Consider the following 23,211-nt stretch of genomic DNA (forward strand, 5'->3'; position numbering starts at 1 on the left):
AAATATTGTCTTACAAACCAGCTCCATGTGCAGCTTGACATCAAGTCTACTTTCAGTCAAAAGTTAAATTATTTTATGTATTTGCTCAGATACCGTATATTTGTTTCCCTTTCCTCAGTTTTGCCTCAATTTTAAACAGACATTTTATAAGATTAACTAGAGATTTCAGTTCATGAGCCAATACTAAAAACAAGCAATTACGCCAAGACTGTATCTCAGTTCTGAAAGCAAATCGATTTACGTGTCCTCCAGATATTGCTGTCAATGTAATCAGCGCTTTGCGGAGGGCATGCACAATGAGCCATGTTAGCGCAATACATCTTATTTCTATTTTAATTGGGAATAGACCTGCGGGGAAACTGGTTTAAATAGTTTAAATAAGATAAAGTAACTGTCAGTAGATCAAACTGACTGACATAATCCTGTTTCTGTGAGAGACACAAAACTCATTATTTAGCAATTCATTTTAAATGAAGTTTAATGACATTCTGATGCATGTCTGTTTTATAGTGCTCTACAGATCGCCCTTCAATGCACAGAGAAGCTGCATCAAGAACTCAGATTAAAGTTTATGAAAGCCTACATTTCATTTTGTTCTCCAGACCTTTCTTTTCCTTCACCAAAAAATAAAAATCCCAGTCACAGTAAAAACAGCAGACCTCCTTTATTTGAATGTCTAATCATAAAGGAACACATCAAAGTTTGAGGATTCCTTGGTGAACTGGCGATTACTTATCTTTTTTATATAAAACACCCAAATTCTGATCATTACATAGTGGTAGTGTCTTCAATCAATAACACATGAGATTGCTTAGGCAACTTCATTTTTCCATACATGTCTATGAAATTGAGTTAAAGGGACACTCCAGCCATAGAAACATGTATTCCTGACACTATAGTTCTAAAACCGCTGTTTAGGTGTTCGATACCCCTTGTTCCTGTCCCCCGCCCCCCCCCCCCCCCTCACCTTATTTCCAGCACCTCGTTTGTTTTGTCATGGCTGGCCCAGGCCCGCCTCCTTGGCTGAGATCAAATTTGAGGATCTCAGGCAATTCAATGCACCAATAAGCATCTCCTCATAGAGATGCATTGAATCAATGCACCTTTATGGGGAGTGTTCAGCATCTCCATGCAGCACTAACACAGTAAGCACCTCTAGTGGCTGTCTGAGTGACTGCCACGAGAGGCGTTACTAAGCAGTAATGTATACACTGACTTTTCTCTGAAAAGGCAGTGTTTACATTAAAAAGCCAGCAGGGGCAAGCTGTAGACATCAGAGCTATATCAAGCTGTAGTGGTTCTGGTGACTATAGTATCCCATTAATGCATTTGATAGTATGTTTTTTGCATGCTTAAACCTTTGCATAAAAAAAAAAAAAAAAAATCAAAATCAAGTTTAGCAGAAGGCTGCACTATTTAGCCATTCACCCTTATTCCAGAAAAAGACTTCCTTATCCAGTGTCTGTACACCGCTCAGCCACTGATAGCACCAAGTGATCTGAACTATAAAGCAACCTGCATTAGAAGGAGAGGAAATCCAGGTAGACATATAGTAAGAATATCACTACTGGTTTATAGTTTCTCTTACCATCTGCAGCCAAGTTGTAAATTTAAAGCAGCTCATTGGGTGTTGTTGGGACAAAGACTGTGTGCATACCATTGATAAGGAAGTCTTTCTGGCATGGCTGGGTGTAGCGAAGGAGGCCGGCTTATTATTCTGATGGATGACAGATGGTCATGCAATAAAAATACAGCATAATGAGGTCAAAATCTATCAAATGCATTGAAGTTGTACTGGTGCCTGGAGTGCCCCTTAGCTTCCCATAACGCCCCATTTGCTGCCAGTATTTATATGAAAGAGGTATAATCCTCTAAAACAAGTACCTGCTTTGCCTTAAATGCTAACCATTTGAGCAATAAGTTAAACCTTGCAAATAATAAAGAGAACTTGAAGTACAGCAAAGAAATCAGGTGAAAGTGGAGGATATGCAAGCCAAGAGTCTTCATCTCAAGTTGACATTAAGAAAAATCATTGCTTTCATCCTCTCTTTTTCTACAATAAATTTGTAAATTATCTGGAGTGAACCAATCAAAGGGCAGTGATGCAATGTTTCTAAACCAGTAGCAAATCCAGTCAGCTGTTTGTGAACATGTTTTATGTACTATTAGAAGCCTTTTCTATAGGGTGCTGCAGAACTTTGGTAGATTATACATAATAGGGAGATTTAAACAGACGCAGCTTGATCCACAGTAACTATAGTAACACCAGGATGAGTTTCTCCTTATGCTCCACTAATCAAAAGTTAAAACACAAGGGACATACCAACACACAGAGACTGCCCCAATCCAACCTGCGTCGTCTGATGAACAGCTTCATATGTCAGAGTTCCTGATCTTGAAACAATACCTGCAGGAAAAGGAACCAGGAAAAATTGTATTAACCTCAGAGTAGATAATTTCGGTGTAATTGTGAGGACCAAGTCACAAGTAGGTAAGGAAGACATTAAAAGAGTTTTCTTTATTGATAAACAGATATCTAGGAATTATTTTCAGCAAGACGTTGAAACACGTTATTATTATTATTTTATTATGTATATAGCGCTATCAGATTCCGTAGCGCTGTACAATGGGTGGACTAACAGACATGTAATTGACGGCGCTCTATAAATAATAATAATAATAATAATAATAATTGTAACCAGACAACTGGACGCACAGGAACAGAGGGGTTGAGGACCCTGCTCCATGAGCTTACATTCTAGAGGGAGTGGGGTATAGTGACACAAAGGGTAAAAGTAGGGGTATGAAGTAGGTTGTTAGAAAAGTATTAGGGCTTAGCAAGTAATTTTGACAGTTGCAGGAAACAAAAGACACGCTATTGTGACTATAGGCATGAAATGGAAGCAGAGTAATGTCGCTGTTGCGTATCACAGCAACATGACCCCCACAGTAACCAAGAACAAAGCATTCTATCACACCGTTATATAATTTTCTATTTAATCTGCTGTGCATTTTGTATGCAGAGTATTCTAGCTAATCAAGCAGCTGGAGGAAAAACAAAAAAAACTAGTCTAAAACCATTTAACTCAATCACAGTTTAATTCTATTTGCAAAAATACACATTCATAACTTTTGATAAAACATTTTTTTTTTTTTTTAAACAGCTTTACTAAATAGTGCTGTTATATCACCACCTAGTGCTTATACCAAAGTAGTGCAAACTGAAGAAATTGAGGGTTATTTTGTATGTCATATGCCTTTTAAAGATATATGCAATAAAAACAAGAGCTGGGGTACACAGCAGCTGTCCACGGGCTATTTAAGCTGCAAAACACAGATTTGTATTAGGCTACAAAAATCTCAGTCTTCGTCCAAGGTCCGTTTGGGACAGTTTAACTGTCAATTTACTACTGTCATTGAGTCGCGAGCAAATGTTTACAGCAAAAAGTGTGCATAAATGAACCCTTCACATTTATTTAAAGGGGCACTATAGTCACCAGAACAACTACAGCTTATTGCATTTGTTCTGGTGAGTAGAATCATTCCCTTCAGGCTTTTTGCTGTAAAGACTGTCTTTTCAGAGAAAATACAGTGTTTACATTACAGCCTAGGGATAACTTCACTGGCCACTCCTCAAATGGCTGCTAGAGGTGCTTTCTTAAGCAGTCGTGTATAATGTGCAGCACTACCATTCAGTGTCTCCTCCCTCTGCATGCAGACACTAAATTTTTGTCATAGAGATGCATGGATTCAATTCATCTCTATGAAGAGATGCTAATTGGCCAGGGCTGTGTTTGACTTGTGCTGGCTCTGCCCCTGATCTGACTCCTTGACAGTCTCAGCCAATCCTATGTGAAAGCATTGTGATTGGCTCAGATCACCACTTTTGATGATGTCTTTAAAGGGACACTATAGGGTCAGGAACACAAACATGTATTCCTGACCCTATAGTGTTAAACCCACCATTTAGGTGGCTTGCTCCCCCCTCAGTCTACTTAAAAAAGGTGTAAACTCACCTTATTTCCTGCGCTGCGTGGGTCCACATGCGCAGGCCCCGCCCCAGATCTGGCTTTTAATTGAGGACATCATCAGAATTGCAGATTGTTAGCCAGTCCAATGCTTTCCCACAGGTACACACATTAAAACACATTACATATATGGGGAAACACTTTGGGGCAACTGCGCCCCAGAAAGGAGGGGGGGGGGGGGTTATACATATAAAACATATCACTAGATAGCCCCGGGTTCCATCTAGCAAATAGCAGGGCTATCTGATTAGTTCCACAGAGTTGTTTGGTTTAGTCCAGTAAATTCAAACTTCGCATCTAAAACAAGCAACAACCAATCAGCTGAAAGGCGCAAAACCAATTTGCGCCAATCAGCGCTCTGGGAGGAGAGGGGTTTCGCCGCCCAATCAGAAAAGGCGCATAACCCAGTTGCATCAATCGGCGCTCGAGGAGGAGAGGGGTTTTTCCGCTCAATCAGGAGTAAGGGCTGAAACAGGAGCTCCTTCTCTGATTGGTCACCTGCACCCCGCAGCGACCAATCAGCGCTCACTGGTGCTGACCAATCAGGAGAATGGTGCTAACCCAGTTTGAATGGACTCTCCTTCTCACATTGGTCTTTACGGACTTCCAGGCGGCCTGCGGGACCCACGTGGCTTCGTGGCCGACTCACAGCTCCAGGGATTCGCTATTGCTAGCGCCTCTCTCTGGCGGTTACCTCCACTTAGCTCCCGGGTAGAGGAAATAGTGATTATAGCTATATTAGGAGCAGGTAGGGAGATCCAAGCCGCTGTTACTCCAACAGTGTCCCCACAAACCTCAGGGACCCGTTCATGGAGTCCCGGCGTGAAGACCCTGCAAGGGAAGTGTATCGTTTCGAGATACGAATGCTCCCCCGAGGTGGGGTTCGTCTGTATGAACTGGCGGCCACCCAGGGGAGCACTCAATTATTTCCCTTGCGGTTTCACACTTATGTTGCAGGTGCGACCGTTCTGATGGATTGGTGTGAACATTCTAATGGGGCACTGGGGTGGTCCGCGTTTGGGAGGCAAATAGGCTCCGTTCGCATTGGGTACTCCCGAACGGTACACAGGGCAAAATACGAGAAATGCATACAAATACATGGGGAATCACAGAATGCAAGGGGTAACCTTAAGAATATACAGTCGGAACAAAAAATACAAGGGGAAAAATATACGAATGCTCAGTGGGCATGGTACTAAGTGGCGGTGGCCCACCACACACATTAAGACTTTCTATACAGAGCAATAAATCCCCAGATTAAGGACAGGAAGGAACAATTGTTCAATTAAGTATTTCAAAACTTGTTTTTATACATAGTTTGCCAGGGGCAGGCTTTCTATATGGGAACTTCAGGGGAACTGATCAGTAATTTTAATACATAGGTGTAAAATGTAGATCACAACTTCTCCACAACTCTTCTTCTGGTCAGGCAGTGTGCTAGGTAAAGAATGATGCAAATGCTGATGAAAAAGATGCTTTATCTAGGTTTCCACCATTACAAAATAATCCTGCCATGTGTATGCACAATAAGTGGGAGGCCACTTTCATTATCGTGTGTATGTGCTGGGTATAATAAGATATTGTAAACACAGGAAAAAACTAACAACAAAATAAAACAGCACAAGTGTATGTGGGACATTTCCCAACACACTCACTAGCAGGGAAGCATTACTATCATCAATGTTTATCTGCAAATGGGATATTCAAGCACATGTCATGCTCAGTGTTTTACCAACACTTTAATAACTCTGCCGCTGTAAACACTAGCAAAGACATTTAACATTGATTTAATCAACAGAAGATGGCTAATCAAGTAGACAATTTAAAATAATTCCCTCTCTAAAAAAGTGCAACGAGGAATGTAATATAAAAACTTTAATCTAAGTGAAAACACAATGAGATTTTATTCTTGTACAAATCACGGTTAAGATAAACATGTCATTTTGATATATCTTGGTTAAGTAGCTTAGAACACTGGGTAATAATCAGCAATCATAACATGCATACATTGTTAAAGTAACACTCCAAACACCATAACTACTAGTGACTCTGTAGTGGTTATGGTGCTAAGAGTGCCCTGGTACCCACCTATTGTAAGTAGTTAAAGGACCACTATAGGCACCCAGACCACTTCAGCTCAATGAAGTGATCTGGGTGCCAGATCCATCTACTGTTAACCCTGCAGCTGTAAACATAGCAGTTTCAGAGAAACACTAGGGTTAATCCAGCCTCTAGTGGCTGTCTCTTTTTAGAATTTGCTTCCTCATAAGCACAAGTAGAGCCAGAAACTCCTCCATAGGAACTTAGTTTAGCTTTTCTGAGATAATACAGATCTGTCCCCTCTGTCTGCCTGAAATATTTTCTCTCTTTGTCTGCAGAGACAGTTAACTTGTCTTCAGAACAAAACTGAGGCTATACTCCGAGAGCTTTGAAATCTGCTGGTTGTATCCTCCCCCATTCACATTGCACAGTCCTAAAGTTTGAGACTGAGATAGAAGTGTGAGAGAGACAGCAGGCAGCTTCAGTTCAGGTTTTGATAGATTATAGAACATATCTCATTTTAAAAGCACTGTGTGCAAGTTAGTGTCGGACACATTTTTAATCTTTTAAACAGCCAACATTATCTGCCTTTTAACATTTCAGGTGCAGGGCTAAGAGTCTGCTCTCTTTCTCCTCCTCCTGTACATCCAGAAAGCCACTAGAGGGACTTCAGGGTTCCTTATTATAAGGTTCCTTTAGAGCAGGGATGTCGAACATGCGGCCCCCCAGATGTTGCTGAACTACAACTCCCATGATTCCCTGGCTATCTGTTTCATTGAGAGAATCATGGGAGTTGTAGTTCAGCAACATCTGGGGGGCCGCATGTTCGACATCCCTGCTTTAGAGGGAACCTTTGGTCCCGAACAAAATATTATTTTGTAGGAATATAAGTTCCCTCCCATCAGTGACCTCTGTCCACTCGTTCTGTTGAAAAATGCAAGGTTAATATATTTTACTCACCTTATTTCCAACGCTAAGATACATTGCAGCAGCCCGCTCTGCCACCCTTTTCAGTAAAGCTTGATGGTATCTTTCATCTTCCAGTCCAATGAGAAACACATGCATAACAGGCACCACTCTCCACCAATCAAATGTTCTCCATGAGAAGCATTGATCAAAGAAAAGAGTATGACAGTTACAATAGAATAAGCACCATCTAGTGGGTGTCAGGAAGTCGTCCACTAGAGGTGTGTTTAGCCCTGCAATAAACATATTGCCATAACTACAAAACAGCAATATTTTACATAGTAAAGTTATAATAGGCTAGTGAACCCAGCTAGATGAAATGGTCTGGGTGCCTAGAGTGGTCCTTTCAGTGAAGTCAAAGTCAAAGTCAAAATTCTGGTATATATAAGGACATAGGGCAAGGCAGTAGTTACTGCCATGAAACAACGTTCATACAGTTCCACAATTTAACATAGAATTATTATTTTTAGTCAGACCAATATGGGGCTACTTAACGCCAATTAAATTAATAACATTTGTTGGTTTGTTTCTGATGGATAAGGCAGCCCACTTTGTCCAGATATTCCTACTGTACATCTCCCTCCTGGGAATGCCTTGCAATGGCTATAAATAAGCTATTGAATATAGGTAAAACCAAACAAGAAATTACATAACATTTGGATAAAAAAAAAAAAAATTCACACCTTTTAGTGCATGTTGAAACTAGTTACATTGGTCCAATAATTAAGTTGGACATACTGGATTATTTTACAGAAGTATTGGTGCCTTTAGATTTATTTTATTTTTTTGTTTTTAATATGCTATGCTACAAAGTCAAAATGTTTTATAGTCTACAGCTCGTTTTCTTTTTTTCTTGTAACCCAGCACTAAATGTGTTCTGCCTTGCACATTTTACAAAGGCTTTTTATTCAACTCAAATTTGAAGGAAGCACTAAGACTGTGCCATTAAGCTACCGCTTTACGAGTGCACAAAAAAATATATCTACAAAATGTAATTGCATTCTTATTTGATTTTTCAATTTTCAGTTTATGGGTACTTCCCTCAGCAGAGATGTGCAGAATACTAATTTGCTCTTTTTCCATAGGATTCTGCTTAGCTTCCAAAAAAATTAAAACACTTGTCCCAAAACCTAATTATCTACTTAGAGAACAGAAATTATTTTGTCAAGGGCTCTTCATAGCTGGTACACCTCCCCCCCTCCTACACCTTGCTTATACCTGCAATTGTTAAAATAAAATATATATACACACACATATGACACCTCATATCAACTGAGTAAGTTGGAGTTACAGGTGTAAGGTTTGAGAAGGTCTTGTGTGCTGATCAGAAAAACAATAGCCAATATGTAATTCATTAGTTGTACTAGGAGTGCCTATTACAGGTTTTCAGCATTGAGGTACACAAATCTATTCAGTGTTCGATCAATACTTACTTGCAAATATCTACCACTGTGCAAACAGTGACATTCAACAGGGCACTTAAGTGGGGGGGGGGGTTTACTTGTCTCACAAAACCCATGCCCTCTCTTCCCAAAATATCTTGAGGATGTACTGTTTGGGCTAGGTTTAAGCTTGTTAAGTCCCTTCACACCAACTTTAACAAGTCATTTCAGCACACAGGACAGACCAGACTGTACTGAAACAGAAAACCATTCTCACATAGTTGTAACGACACTGTAGGTTGTACTATTAAGAAGTCCCTTTACTTGAACAGAAATGATGGACATAGCCCAAACCAAGGAAAATTGCCCTAGATGATCTCTCCTCCACCATCTGCTAAACACAAAATTGTGTGTAGTATTTTGTAAATCATCCAATGGTGGATGTAAAGGAAGCTGGTAGATAAATAGGTGGTGGTGGGGAAAGAAAAAAACAAAACAAAAAAAAAAAAAAACCTGCAACATTCACACACACACACAGGTGTCAGAAAGTGTACTAGTGTTTAAAGAGCAAACTATTACGGTTATCGAGAATTCCTTTCAGCTAGCGATACATCATTCAGTGAACAGCTGTTTAGAACTAGTCCAGCCCTTGCTAATTGAATATCACTGCTGAAGAAATCCTTTACTATCAAAGCACACCATCTTCTATACACCTAAATGCCCATAATAACTCAGCTAAGAATTGGCACTCATAACAGTGTCCATACTTGTAATGAAACACTGCAACTCGCTGGGTAATAGTCTGTTTATGGCATTTGCGAACCCAGTACCAAATGATCCCAAGTTAATACTTTAAAGTTAGAAAGGAAAGAAAGAAGAAGAGGAAGAAAAAAAGTCTTTGCATCAAGCTACTTGCCATTAAAAAGATGCATGCAACTGGCTGAGAAGATGAATAATTTTACTACGGTCATTCCTTCTGACAACCTCAGCTTTCCACTGTACCTTCGGTCAGGGCAAGAGACAGATAACTTATTCACAACTTGCAAGGTAACTTGGCTTTAAATAATGCCAGGAAAGAACGATCAGCTTGCCTTGTCTAATTTATTATTTTTCTGTTTGAACTTGTATGAAATAGGAAGATATATTCGGCGATAATGTATGTTTGGAACACGTTGCATGGCACCTTCTACAAAGCTGGGCAATAAATACTGCATACCCTAAATGAAAGCAATCTCTCTTGTTTATCCCCTTTGTGCTGGAAAATAAAAAATAAAATAAAAAATGGAAGGAAAAAATGATGGTTTCTGCAAGGACACAATATCTTCTCATAAAAAGTACTTTTTGGTTGATGAAAAACCTAGGTGCATTTGGAAATGTTCTCCAGCGGCTATAAATATAACATGGGTCTTCTCCTTAGAAGGCATATTTCATTCCAATAGGAAAGTTATCTTTTAACGTAAGGGAAGTTTAAATATATCACAAGCGTGGTTAAGAACTCTAGAAGGGAAACTATAGCCAGGAGAGAGGTCATTTTTCATTACCCTTAAAAGTAATGTGTTTTTTCCATCATGAATAAACAAGAATGTTATTTTACATCCTCTTACCTTCATGAATACGTTCTTACTGCTATAGGTAAATAGAGCTTGTTGTTCTGTTGTTATCCTGCAACATGGGAAGAGCTAGATATATTGCTATAGCCAGATAAAATTACCATAAAAAAGTTATATGATGTGATGCACAGTCAGTAACCCCATCATACTTGTCTATGGTGTTTACTATGAGGGACAGCACCACCTCTGGCTCTCGTGATACAGGGAAATGTTCTTTACCAAAACTATATAGTTATATATATATATATATATATATATATATATATATATATATATATATATATATATATATATATATATATATATATATATAGATATATATAGAGAGAGAGATTTAAAAAAACAAAAAAAAAAAAAAAACACGTAGTAGCATTTAATGAAACATTAAAATAAAAAATATAACGTGCTCCTGCCTGGATCATTGTATCATTACAGCCCGTGTAATACAAGTCTGGATTTAATTTTTGACACCTACTGGAATTGGAAAAGTCTGAACTGTATTTCTGTATTAGAACGGCCTAGCTTTAGTTTTTCTTCAAAGGAAAACATTGTAGTAAATGCTTCATATCTGAGATGAAGTAGATTTACACTAGTAGACTGACATAATTATCTTTCTGAACACCTGCTATTTATATGCCGTCTTAAATAAAAATTAATGCGAGGTGAAGTTTAACCGCCGCACTTGCTCACTTGCAAGTGATATCCCTTCCTCAAATTAATTGATAAACAACAGGATAGGACCAACAGAAAAATACATGTCATTCTTTAAGGGAAGACGGTAGCGTTAGCAATACAAGACTGTATTCCAAACACAAGTGTCCCAGTGCCTGATTCCTTCACCCTTCTCATTTACAATAAAAACCTTAAAAAAAAAAAAAAAATGGTGCCGCTAGCCCCTCCTCCCACAATGTGATTGGATCTCTGTGCGATGACCAATCTAATGCTGCCTTTGGAAAATGAAGTGCTTATGCAGCAAGTGCTGCTCGCATGTGCATATACTTCTCATAGAAGAGCATTGAACTCGATATTTTCCAATGAGTTGCATTGGTCATATCGACTTGGTTGTTTTTGCGGAGCGCCACTAGTGGCTGTCTAGAAGACAACCACGAGAGGTGTGCTTGACCCTGCAATGAAAACATTACAAATGGTTTAAAACTACTTTAGTGGTCCTTTAGATGTTTGATACAAGAGCTTTTATAAAACCATTCTACCTTATCCAGTAAAGTGAATTAAAAAGTACTGGGAATATTTGAGGAGATAATCACTGGGTTGAATTCAAATGATAATCTACACCAAACTAAATATTATAAGACAATGTCAGGATTATTCCCTAAAGTGAGAATTCAAAGTGGATTTCCTATTTAAGTTCACAGTAGCTGAACTGAACCAAAAGCTTAACTGGCAGAGAATTTTTTCCAGTTCAGCTCTATTGACAGTAAAATGTAAATTCACTCTGAATTCTCGTTTTAGTAAAGAACCCTGTTTAGAACTGTTAAATTAAACGTATATGCATGATTACAAACATTTCCGGTTTCTGAAATGCAATCATAATATTCAAATATTTATGCAGGGGATAAGAGAATCGACTTACGTTGCTAGATTCAGTTAATATTTAGCACTAGATCTCAGACAATATCTTATTTCCATTTTATGTTTCTGTAACTATCATAAAGTAACGATTTATTCACTAAACAGTACATTTTTATGATATTACATACAACAATTGTAAATTCAAGAACAACAAATATGTTAGGCTGTTTATTCTTTTTACACACTGCCTTTCATGCAAAGCCGTAAAAGGAACACTACAAAGTTATAAATAAATACATTTATTGAGGGATTGATGGGAAATCTCTTTGCGCCCTTCCCCCCCCCAGGAGAGAGAGAAAAAAAAAAAAAAAAAAAAGTTTACTTCTAATCCAGCAACAACATAAAGAGGTGCATGTTTGACAACTGCCTTGAAATGATAAGCTTCTGCTTTGTGTCCTAGCACAAGGCAATCGAGAAGACCACCTTCCATGCTGTCTGACAGCTGAAGAGGCAACATCTTTTTTTCTTGAAAATCAGTACCTTAAGAAAGTGAGAGGGAATGAAGACTGGTATGCTGAAGTGTTGAGCAAAACTGCTGTGTTAGAGAATTTTCATTAAGTTTGTATTAAATAATCACTAGCGGGTACATAGGACACATCAGCTAAAACATCTATTTAAATTTGACATCATACATAAAAATGTAAGTATTTTATCATTGTTTTCTAAAATGTAAAATAATCAGTGGACAGATATTTACACTGAACAATGATAGTTCAAAGCCATTTTGAGTTCAATGTTTACCCGTAATCAGTCAGAACTAGGGACAACTTTGTTCCAAGGCATCAGAGTTCAGAAGCATTTACAGTACAACCTGCATAAATAATTAAGTCCTTGACCACATCTCTTCTAAGGCTGGCAAAAGAAAGTTTAACCAATGCAGAAATCTGTTCTAATAGGCAGCAAAGCAATCCAATGACCTCCAAGATTTTGACCCTGTGTATGTTCCTTTGTCCCAGAAGGGTTTATCCAATAAACTGTGAATTGTGGTGAATTAAAAGCCAAATATCGGGGGGCCATCACGGAACGCCTTCGAGTCACTGAGGAGGACGCTGCTGAAATAAAGCTACACATGACCACCCAAGGGGAAACTATAAAACAGCTACAAACCTCCCACTCCCAAATAGCAGCCAGAATGGATGCACTGGAAGATAAAAGCAGACAAAATAATATCAAGATAAGAGGAATAGCAGACACCGTACCAGCAGAAGAACTACCCCATCTCATTAGGCGACTCACTGCGGCCATCCTCCCAACCAAGCACGCAAAACAGTTAGCCTATGATGGACTATACCGCATCACAACACCCTCGCAAACGCCAAAAACCCAGCCTAGGGACATCATACTCTGCTGTCGATCCGTTGCGGATAAACAACGACTGCTGCAGGCACTGCGGGGGAAAACCCCATTCCAATTCGAGACCCACTCACTCACATTCTATCAGGACCTAAGTAAGGCCACACTCATGTGGCGGAAGACAATGCGCCCCATCACGCAGCCTCTGCAAACCGCTGGTATTCCCTATAGATGGACTAACTCAAGGGCACTGCTGTGCACCAAAGAGGGGAAATCCTTTAAAGCTACCAACCCTGGCAAGGGCCTGCAATTTTTACAAGCCCTAGGCCTTCCAGCACCAGACCCGGTGACGCTACCCCAGAGAGTCTGGGATGTTGACAACATACCTCCTTTCATCCCCGGAAGGGAAAAAGACACTGTCACATGAATAAGATCTCGACTGCATGATGTTTTCAGCTTAACGTTAACACAACTGTTCAAATATTGTACCTTAGGCCAATACATGCGTCTATGCATTAGAAATTGCCCATAGGCACTCTTGTTTAAAGGACCACTCTAGGCACCCAGACCACTTCAGCTTAATGAAGTGGTCTGGGTGCCAGGTCCCTCTAGGATTAACCCTTTTTTTTTTTTTTTATAAACATAGCAGTTTCAGAGAAACTGCTATGTTTATAATAGGGTTAATCCAGCCTCCAAATCCTCTAGTGGCTGTCTCACTGACAGCCGCTAGAGGCGCTTGCGTGATTCTCACTGTGAAAATCACAGTGAGAGCACGCAAGCGTCCATAGGAAAGCATTGTAAATGCTTTCCTATGAGACCGGCTGAATGCGCGCGCAGCTCTTGCTGCGCATGCGCATTCAGCAGAAAGGGAGGATCGGAGGCGGAGATGAGGAGGAGAGCTCCCCGCCCGGCGCTGGAATAAAGGTAAGTTTTAACCCCTTCCTCACAATCCAGCCCGGCGGGAGGGGGTCCCTGAGGGTGGGGGCACCCTCAGGGCACTATAGTGCCAGGAAAACAAGTATGTTTTCCTGGCACTATAGTGGTCCTTTAATGTATTCCTGTTTAGTGTTTCTTGTTACATGCACCGACTGCTTCCACACCGATACACACATGCTCCTGATGCTACTATACGAACAACTTTAGAGGCCCCACTACCTGCTCAGCCACTACACACACTCACCACAACGGGACCGTCTGACACCGACACGCTCCTATCCTCCTCCCCTATACTGCCCTGTGAAACGGGGGTACTAAGACACATACAAGACACCGGGGTCTACACCCCGTGAGCTAGCCAAGCAAGCAGCCCAACAGAACCTCAGAAGAAACGTGACAGGGGGGCCATGCTAACACCCCCTAGCCCAATCTTCCAGTCCCATCAGGCCGGACCACCAGAGCTAACCAGAGAACGACACCTTTACCTGAAGACAGGGCAACCTATCCTGCAAGGGCTGGCTTATCAACATAACAGGCAATACACCTATTGTCCCCTACTTACAACATACAGACGTAACCTTGTAACACCACAATTCATTTACAAATCACCAGACCACTACCTTCACTAATTAAAAATGTGCTGACTCAACCGCCATGTCATAATTTGCTACAGACGTATTGTTATTGTATTCGCTGTTCTGGCGCTGTAAAAATCTGTTACTCCAAGCACACGAAAAATAAAGAATAAAAAAAAAAAAAAAAAAAAAAAGCCAAATATCAAAATGCAGACCCAAAAAAAAAAACACAAAAACACTTCAGTTGGAAACTCTCTCAACTGGATAACATCTTCCAATGCATTTATTTTGGCAGGATTTGCAGTTAGGCTTTCAGATCATTATAAATATTTTTTATTTTTTTATTTTTTTTAAGTGTTAAAGGTGTTAATCAGCCAGTCCAAAAAGAGAGCTTTGGGCTCAGCATGTTGCATGCACAACCTGAGCTAAGCTTAGCTTTTTTTTCTCCCAGAAGAGCTTAGTCACAGGCTGAGAATCTTCTAAGAGCCTAATGGAATCCAGTTCACTAAACCATGAACCAGGTTATTGGTAAACGGATAGCAGACACTGTATAGCTGCTCACAGTTTACAAAGAATCTCCACTTACATCTAATGTGCAAGGTGTTATGGGATAATGGGATAAGAGCGGATACCTGTTAGGGTTGGGTCTGCCAATAAACCATGCATTTATGGAACCTTTAGCTGTATACATTTTTGCACTATTGAACTTTAATTCATCATCAATATAATATAATCAAATATGTTACGGTTCCTATAGTTCCCCTTTTAAGATGTTTCAGTCCTGAGAAGAAAGAGGTTCCATGAGCAGCGGAATCATTCTCGTATGAGGTTTGCAAGTTGTCAAAAAGAACCTTCATATTAGAATATTACAAATACATTATAAAAAGTCTTAGAATTTGTGTTTAAAAAAAAATTAAAAATAAAATGTATTGTTCACTTGTAGATCTAGGAAAGTGACATTTTAGTAACTTACCAATCCGCCCTTTCTTGTGAATATGACCAGGCATGATTCCAATCTTACATTCTCCAGGCTATTAAAAAAAAAAAAAAATGCAATGAAACCTTTGTTACTTAGTACATACATACATACATACATACACACTTGTGATTATGATGGGTGGAAACAATCCAGAAAATTAAACTCTGCCTCCTCTAGATCCTTCAAGTGCATTAAACTGCATATTTTTACCTACTGCATTATAGACAATGACAGACGGCAGAAGTGCAAAAACACAATGTACAATTAAGGTGCAGAACAGATACCTTCCATAACAAACAAGATCTCTCTCTGCAATTTTCATTTTGTGGAGACAAATTAATTTGTTAGACAACTGAAAATGAACCTGCAAAATGTAAGCAAAAAAAAAAAAGTGCCAATCTGGAGGAATTTTCCAAATCAGCTAGGCTATTTTTGTCTAAATGTTGCCAGTCTTCCATTGACGATAACAGACCATTTACTGATTAAACCAGTCACTAGTTGTATGTATGACACGGCAATAAAAAAATAAAAATCATCATCTTGAATATGTACGTAGCAGGCAGTGTTCGGGAAAGAAGAAGGTCTCCTATATATCTAGCCTCCCAAGTGGAATGGCTGATCTTTTCTCATTTGACAGCATTTTGAAGATATGACAATTTCACAGAAACCTTAAGCCATAGAATAATGATGCTCTTAAACACTTTTAACTCACATTGATGACTCCAGGACAGTTCGGTCCAATTAGTCTAGTGGTTGTCTGGCGAAGGAGTCTGTGCTTCACACGGACCATGTCCTGCTGAGGGATTCCTTCAGTAATGCATACTACCAGGGGGACCTCGGCATCTATAGATTCATGTATAGCAGCAGCAGCAAAGGGAGGTGGCACATAAATAACAGAGGCAGTAGCACCAGTCGCCTGTCTGGCCTGAAGTAAAAGCAAACGAAAAACAGAAAAAAAATATACATGTCAAAATAAATCTGGTGGACAAATCCTGTAGTGATAAACAGCACAATGGCATTGATTATTATGTTCATTTAAAAGCACCAACATTTTCAGCAGTGTTTCACAATCCACACATCAATAAATGGCAGGATTTGAAGGCTGGTACAAAAGGAAAAGTGATCGTGACAAGTTCTTTAAAGGAACACTCCTTTTAATTACATGGTTTGCATGGTAGCTCTATAAATACATGTTAAACATATGGAATGAAAACTATTTCTAGCAACAGGATACAGAGGCAGCAACTTATACCAATGTATATACAGAGTCCCTGATGTGTCAGTGTACAACTGAAGCTGCAATAAACTAGGAGCATGTTTTGTAGCTTAGCAATTATTTGGCAGATCAGTTTTTCAATCCATGCTAAACATTGTTTTTTTTACATATGCCTACTGCAATTACCTCTGCCACGGAGTTGAAAACTGGTAGCCCGAGATGAGTGCTTCCTCCTTTTCCTGGAGAAACACCTCCAACTAACTTGGTGCCATATTCTAGGGCCTGCTGGCTATGAAATGTACCCTAAAAGAAAAACCAAACATTACAAAACAAGAAAGAAATACAAGAATTTCACTATAGACCTAAAAATGAATCAAGCATTTAAAAAAAAAAAAAGAAAGAAAGAAAGAAAGAAAGAAAAAACACACAAATACTTTGCAAACGGTGAACACTGCTTGATATACACTTTATTTTCAGTTATATTTATTTAAGTGTGTGTCTTTTTGGTAAAAAAAAAAAAAAAAAATGTTCTGTGTCCCATCATACAGCAGAGTAAATTTGGCGTCTTATGTTTAGGTTCCCTTCCTATGGAATAGCCTGCCTACCGCCATCAGACTCTCCCCTAGTCTTGCATCTTTTAAGAAGTGCCTTAAAACCCATCTCTTTAGGAAAAGCTTATGGCCTCTGAGACTAACCTCTACCTCACATACCTGTCTCTTGCCCTCTCCTAAACGGCAGCCCACCTTTTTTGATTGCAAATTCCTGTCCTAATGTGTTTAACACCCTACCTCCTATAAAATGTAAGCTCGATTGAGCAGGGTCCTCTTCAACCTATTGTTCCCGTAAGCTTATTTGTAATTGTCGTATTTATAGTTAAATCCCCTCTCATAATATTGTAAAGCGCTACGGAATCTGTTGGCGCTATATAAATGGCAATAATAATAGGTTTATCTCTAGTCATTGAATGTGTTTGTTTTGTTTAACCCCTTAAGGGCTAAGCCAAATTTACACGTTTTGATCAAAATAAATTGTAAACAAAACTTGGAATTTGACTATAGGTCATTTCATATTAAGTGCACCCACACTTATTATATATCCTTTTATTCAGGAAAAATACGGCTTTCATTTAACATCAACTAATTAACTATGAAACAATTTAATATGAATGAAATATATATTAATGTGAGAAATTAAGACATTGTTTTTTTTGTTCTGCATGACATTTTAACTGTGAATGTCATAATACGGTTTGCTTTTACTGCAATAAAATACACATATTTGTATTCAGGAATGTTTTATGTGTAAAACAGTACCCCCTATGTACATGTTTTATGGTGTTTTGGGAAGTTACAGGGTCAAATATAGCATGTTACATTTTTTTCACAATGAAATCCGTCAGGTCGGTTACGTTGCCTTTGAGACCGTATGGTAGCCGAGAAATGAGAATTACCCCCATGATGGCATACCATTTGCAATAATAGGCAATCCAAGTTATTGAAAATGGGGTATGTCCAGTATTTATTTTAGTAGCCACTTCGTCACAAACACTGGCCAAAGTTAGTGTTAATATTTGTTTGTTTGTGTGTGAAAAATTCATAAAATGCAAAAAACTAATTTAACATCAATTTTGGCCAGTGTTTAGTACTAAGTGGCTACTAAAAAAGACTGGGCATATCCCATTTGCAATACCTTGGGTTGTCTACTTTTGCAAATGGTATGCCATCATGGGGGGAATTCTCATTCCTGGGCTACCATACGCTCTCAAAGGCAACCTAACCAATCTGGCAAATTTCAATGTGAAAAAACTGAAACACAAGCCTTATATTTAACGCTCTAACTTTTTAAAACACCATAAAACCTGTACATGAGGGGTACTGTTATACTCCGGAGACTTCGCTGAACACAAATATCAGTGTTTCAAAACCGTAAAAGGTATCACAACAATAATATTGTCAATGTAATTGCCGTTTGTGTGTGGAAAATGCAAAAAACGTCTCTTTCACTGATGATATCGTTGTAATACATTTTAATGTTTTGAAACAATAATATTTGTGATAAGCAAAGCCTCCCGAGTAAAACAGTACCCCCCATGTACAGGTTTTATGGTGTCTTGGAAAGTTTCAGGGTTAAATATAGTGCTAGCAAATTAAGTTCTCTGGACTTACTGCCTGTGTTATCAGGCAGGTCCCGCAAATTGTAATTAATAAAATAACTTAATTATGTAAAAAGATTACATAAATATATACGTAGAACACACACACAATTTTTATATATATATATATATATATATATATATATATATATATATATATACACACATACACACACACACACACACACACACACACACACACAGCGCCTATAGAATTTAAGTTGGTTTGAGCAGGGTCCTCTCCAACCTATCGTTCCTTTAAGTTTTTTGTAATTGTCCTATTTATAGTTAGATCCTCCCCTTCTCATAATAGTGTAAAGCTCTACGGAATCTGTTGGCGCTAGATAAATGGCAATAAAAATATACACACACACAGTTTGTAGGTTTAGCACTCCAGCTTTATAGCCTGGTGCTAGACTGCACTGCATACACCAAAAAGATAAAAGGTAGCCAGCACTCTAGCTCTTGAGGAGAAAAAAAAAAAAAAAAAGATTTTCTTTATTGAATTGAAGATCCCACAGAAGGTCAATGTTTCCGTTTACATTATAATATTATGTCCTGATGAAAGTTCTAATGTGAACTGAAACATTGACCTTCTGTGGGATCTTCAATTCAATAAAGAAAATCTTTTTTCACAACACCTAGAGTGTCATTCCAGGCACTCTCCCTGCTGGCACTGCTATGGACTGCTATTCCGTCCATGTGATCGTGAGGCCCTCGCAAGGACCTCACGATAACATGGCCCAGGAGGGCCAGATCAGCAGCAGGGGGCTTCCTGTGATGACAGGTAAGTCCCCCCCATCATCATCGGAAGCGAATAAGTAAGTCCCCTGGACAGCGGGGACATACTATGCCGCCCGCCAGCGTTTAAAGCCGGGTCCCCAAGGACTGCATAGCACGCCTGCCGTCCTTATGGGGTTAATAAACAATAAATATTTCTAACATCCAATCCATATACAGACACTCTTCACTTACCGACCGGGTTTTGTTCCTACGGACAGGGAAATCCCTCTAATTTATGCTCGTGGGTGTTTCCCCGAACATAGACATGCGCATCAGAACAGGGAAACCCCACGATGGCTCGCCCTTACTCCTGGGCGTAAGTGCGAGCCGTCGTAAAACAGGTAGGTCGCTAAATGAGGACCACCTGTAAATTAAATGAGTTCTTAGAACTAAAGCCGCCGGGACAAATTCCCAAATGAAGGTAATAACCAGTTCAGAAGATGGAGAGAAAAAAAAACACACACACACACACAAAATTAAACAGTTTTCTTACAATGTAGCTCTTCAAAGTTTGTGTTTGTGCTCACAGAAAACATGTATTAAAAAGAAAATAACCGTACAAGAGAAAAAAAAAGTGAAACATTATGAGTATAGCAATAGCTCATACTGAAATCAAATAGATCACATTTCTGAATTTTTAAATTAATCCCAGAAGTACAAAGAGGCACATATTACAATAAAAGAGCAATTCTGATATGGTTCTATTAAATATTCAATGAGTTTTGAGAAAGTGTAACCAGCATAAGGTTTACTGCTGCGGTCACATTTATAGTCGTATAAAATGACACTCTTTATGATATAGGGCACAATCTGACAGAGAAATGTGTTGCATTCAAGCACAGCTAAACATTAATCAGTTCAACAGCTCTGGCTAGAGATTCTTTGTCTTCATTTAAGTAACACAAACAACTCAAAAGCAAAGGCTTTAATACTATGTATGCTTTCTACTTTTACAGGAACCACCAACTTTTATTTAGATTTTTTGACATGACATGAATGTAGGCATTAAAACAAAACTTTGATTTATACTAGTGATTTTCAGGGCTATATCCAGCTCCATCCTTACCTTTGACCCAACATGCAGAGGTTTCCTGGATCTGCCATCATACATAAAAAGTTTTGCTGTCAGTATTTACACTTCATAAACTACAGGAGGAAATTTGATAAATCCAAAAGGAACTGCTTTGATTAATTAACCTCTCTCTCCTGACCCATAGGAATACTAAAAACTCAAGAGCAACACTTTTCAGCTCATTTAAGTAGCCTGGGTGCAGTGCCCTTGGTCCCTTCAACCGTGCAAAGGTAATCATTGCAGTTATTGATTAACTGCAATAATTACATTGCAGAGTTAACTCCACCTCCAGTTGTTGTCCACTAGACATTGACTAGAGGCGCTTAAAGGGACACTATAGTCACCTGAACAACTTTAGCTTAATGAAGCAGTTTTGGTGTATAGAACATGCCCTGCAGCCTCACTGATCAATCCTCTGCCATTTAGGAGTTAAATCCCTTTGTTTATGAACCCTAGTCACACCTCCCTGCATGTGACTTGCACAGCCTTCCATAAACACTTCCTGTAAAGAGAGCCCTATTTAGGCTTTCTTTATTGCAAGTTCTGTTTAATTAAGATTTTCTTATCCCCTGCTATGTTAATAGCTTGCTAGACCCTGCAAGAGCCTCCTGTATGTGATTAAAGTTCAATTTAGAGATTGAGATACAATTATTTAACCCCTTAAGGACACATGACGTGTGTGACATGTCATGATTCCCTTTTATTCCAGATGTTTGGTCCTTAAAGGGTTAAGGTAAATAAATATGTTTGAAAGTGAAACCAGTTTTTTTTCATGCAGGCTCTATCAATCATAGCCAGGGGAGGTGTGGCTAGGGCTGCATAAACAGAAACAAAGTGATTTATCTCCTAAATGACAGTGAATTGAGCAGTGAAATTAAAGGGGAATGATCTATACACTAAAACTGCTTTATTTAGCTAAAGTCATTTAGGAAACTATAGTGTTCCTTTAAGGTTTGTTGGGAGACTTTTGGCCGCCTGAAGCTGGACGTCCCCACGCAATGCATGAGAACATCCAGCGTATGCTAAAACCTTAAAGGAAAGCATTGAGGGACATCGGCGCTGGATTCAGGTATGTGAGTTAAGGGCCCTTAACCATTTATATGCTGCGAGGAGAAGGGGTTAGAGAGCGAGGGGGGCACCTTTGGGTACAATAGTACTAGGAATACAATTTTGTATTCCTAACATATATAGTATCTATTTAAGATACAAGAGGCATATGGAAAGGTAAACAGGAAAGAAAAAAATATCATGACAGACGCTTTAAGTATAGCCATCATTGTCTAGCCAATCTGTACCATTTGCAATGGACAGGTAACCCTTAATGGTGAACAAATTCCCTAATAAGACAGCACTTAATTGCATTATTTTGCCCTTCTGTTGTATATGGAAGTGTGCACGTGTGAGATATTAAATCACTGTACTTGTGGCAAAGAAAAGCAGTGACATGGGTACACCAGAATGGACAGAGCAGCACATCAGACAGGGAGTTCTTGAAACGCACCAGTTGGATTGTGAATACCTACAGGCAAAAGGCCCCAAAGAGTCCTGAGTCCTTGGTCTATGGCTGAGGGCCCAAGTGCCCACTACATCACTGCTACTGATTCGCGATCTACTGGTCAGCTCTTGAACCTCGAATGGTAGATCGCAATCCACCATTTGACTATCCCAGCCATAAGGGATTTGTAAAACACTGATTTGAACTAAAAATCCCAATGCAGTGGTGCAAATCACAATTCTACCCTACAAACTCTCAGGAGACATGTGACTTCACGAGCCTTGAGGAGCCATGGATGTTATAAATAACAGGAAAAAAAAAAAAAAAAAAGAGTAGAAGAAACATTTTAAATTGAGCTTTTACAACAACATGCTTAGAGCTAAACCCCAGCCAGATTTATTTTCCATAGCAAAAACTAAAAAGAGGAGAGTGATAATCTGTTAAGTTTATTCAAGCACTCAAACCAGAGAATCAGAATGTTTTCTTAAAAATCACGCAAAACAAATAATGGTGTTAAAATAGGATTAAAAGTATTCAAAAAAAAAAAAATATTTAAGAAGTTCAATGGAAAGCAATTGCCAAGCAATGTTGACCAAAGGAATACTTCTTTGCAAAGCTTTAGAAACAAATATGTAAATAAGAACAGTAGAATATGAGGCGAGAGGCTTATTTTAAATCAGTACATATAAAGAATAAAATTTACTTAAAAGGACACTATAGTCAACAAAACAACTACAACGTATTGTATTTCTTCTGATGAGTAGTCATTAATAGCACTTCCTGTCAGACCATGTACCGCGTGGTACAGGAGGGGAGAGAGGGGAAATCAGTCACCTGGGAGTAGTGGTCAGGGCAATTTTTGCACTGGGGCCCGATGGTGTCTAGTTATGCCTCTGCTTGTATCTTTAGTACAAATGTATCTGGCATCCTAAGTTTCAGAACACTTTATTGACAACGATTGGGCTCCTAGAATGCATAGTAAACCCATGTACAGTTTCATTTAGAAAAGCGGGTGAGATAACAAAGAGGAAACCCTGGGTAGCTTGCTTTCTAGCATAAACAAATTTAAACTGAAATGATGCAGCTGTGATTAA

The 23,211-nt window shown here is 39.0% G+C and overlaps 1 protein-coding gene across 1 annotated transcript in view; it reads right to left on the reverse strand.

The window, feature by feature from the left end:
* SUCLG1 (succinate-CoA ligase GDP/ADP-forming subunit alpha) overlaps positions 1-23,211 on the reverse strand; it is a 44,604-nt gene that overhangs the window by 7,028 nt on the left and 14,365 nt on the right. The window contains exons 3-6 of the mRNA XM_063457617.1: positions 16,802-16,918; positions 16,112-16,324; positions 15,394-15,451; positions 2,324-2,407 (exon numbers count right to left, since the gene is read on the reverse strand). Of these exons, the coding sequence (XP_063313687.1) occupies positions 2,324-2,407; positions 15,394-15,451; positions 16,112-16,324; positions 16,802-16,918 (472 nt within the window). The remainder of the gene's footprint in view (positions 1-2,323; positions 2,408-15,393; positions 15,452-16,111; positions 16,325-16,801; positions 16,919-23,211) is intronic.

This window comes from Pelobates fuscus, chromosome 6 (genome assembly GCF_036172605.1).
Source record: "Pelobates fuscus isolate aPelFus1 chromosome 6, aPelFus1.pri, whole genome shotgun sequence".
Classification (NCBI taxonomy): domain Eukaryota; kingdom Metazoa; phylum Chordata; class Amphibia; order Anura; family Pelobatidae; genus Pelobates; species Pelobates fuscus.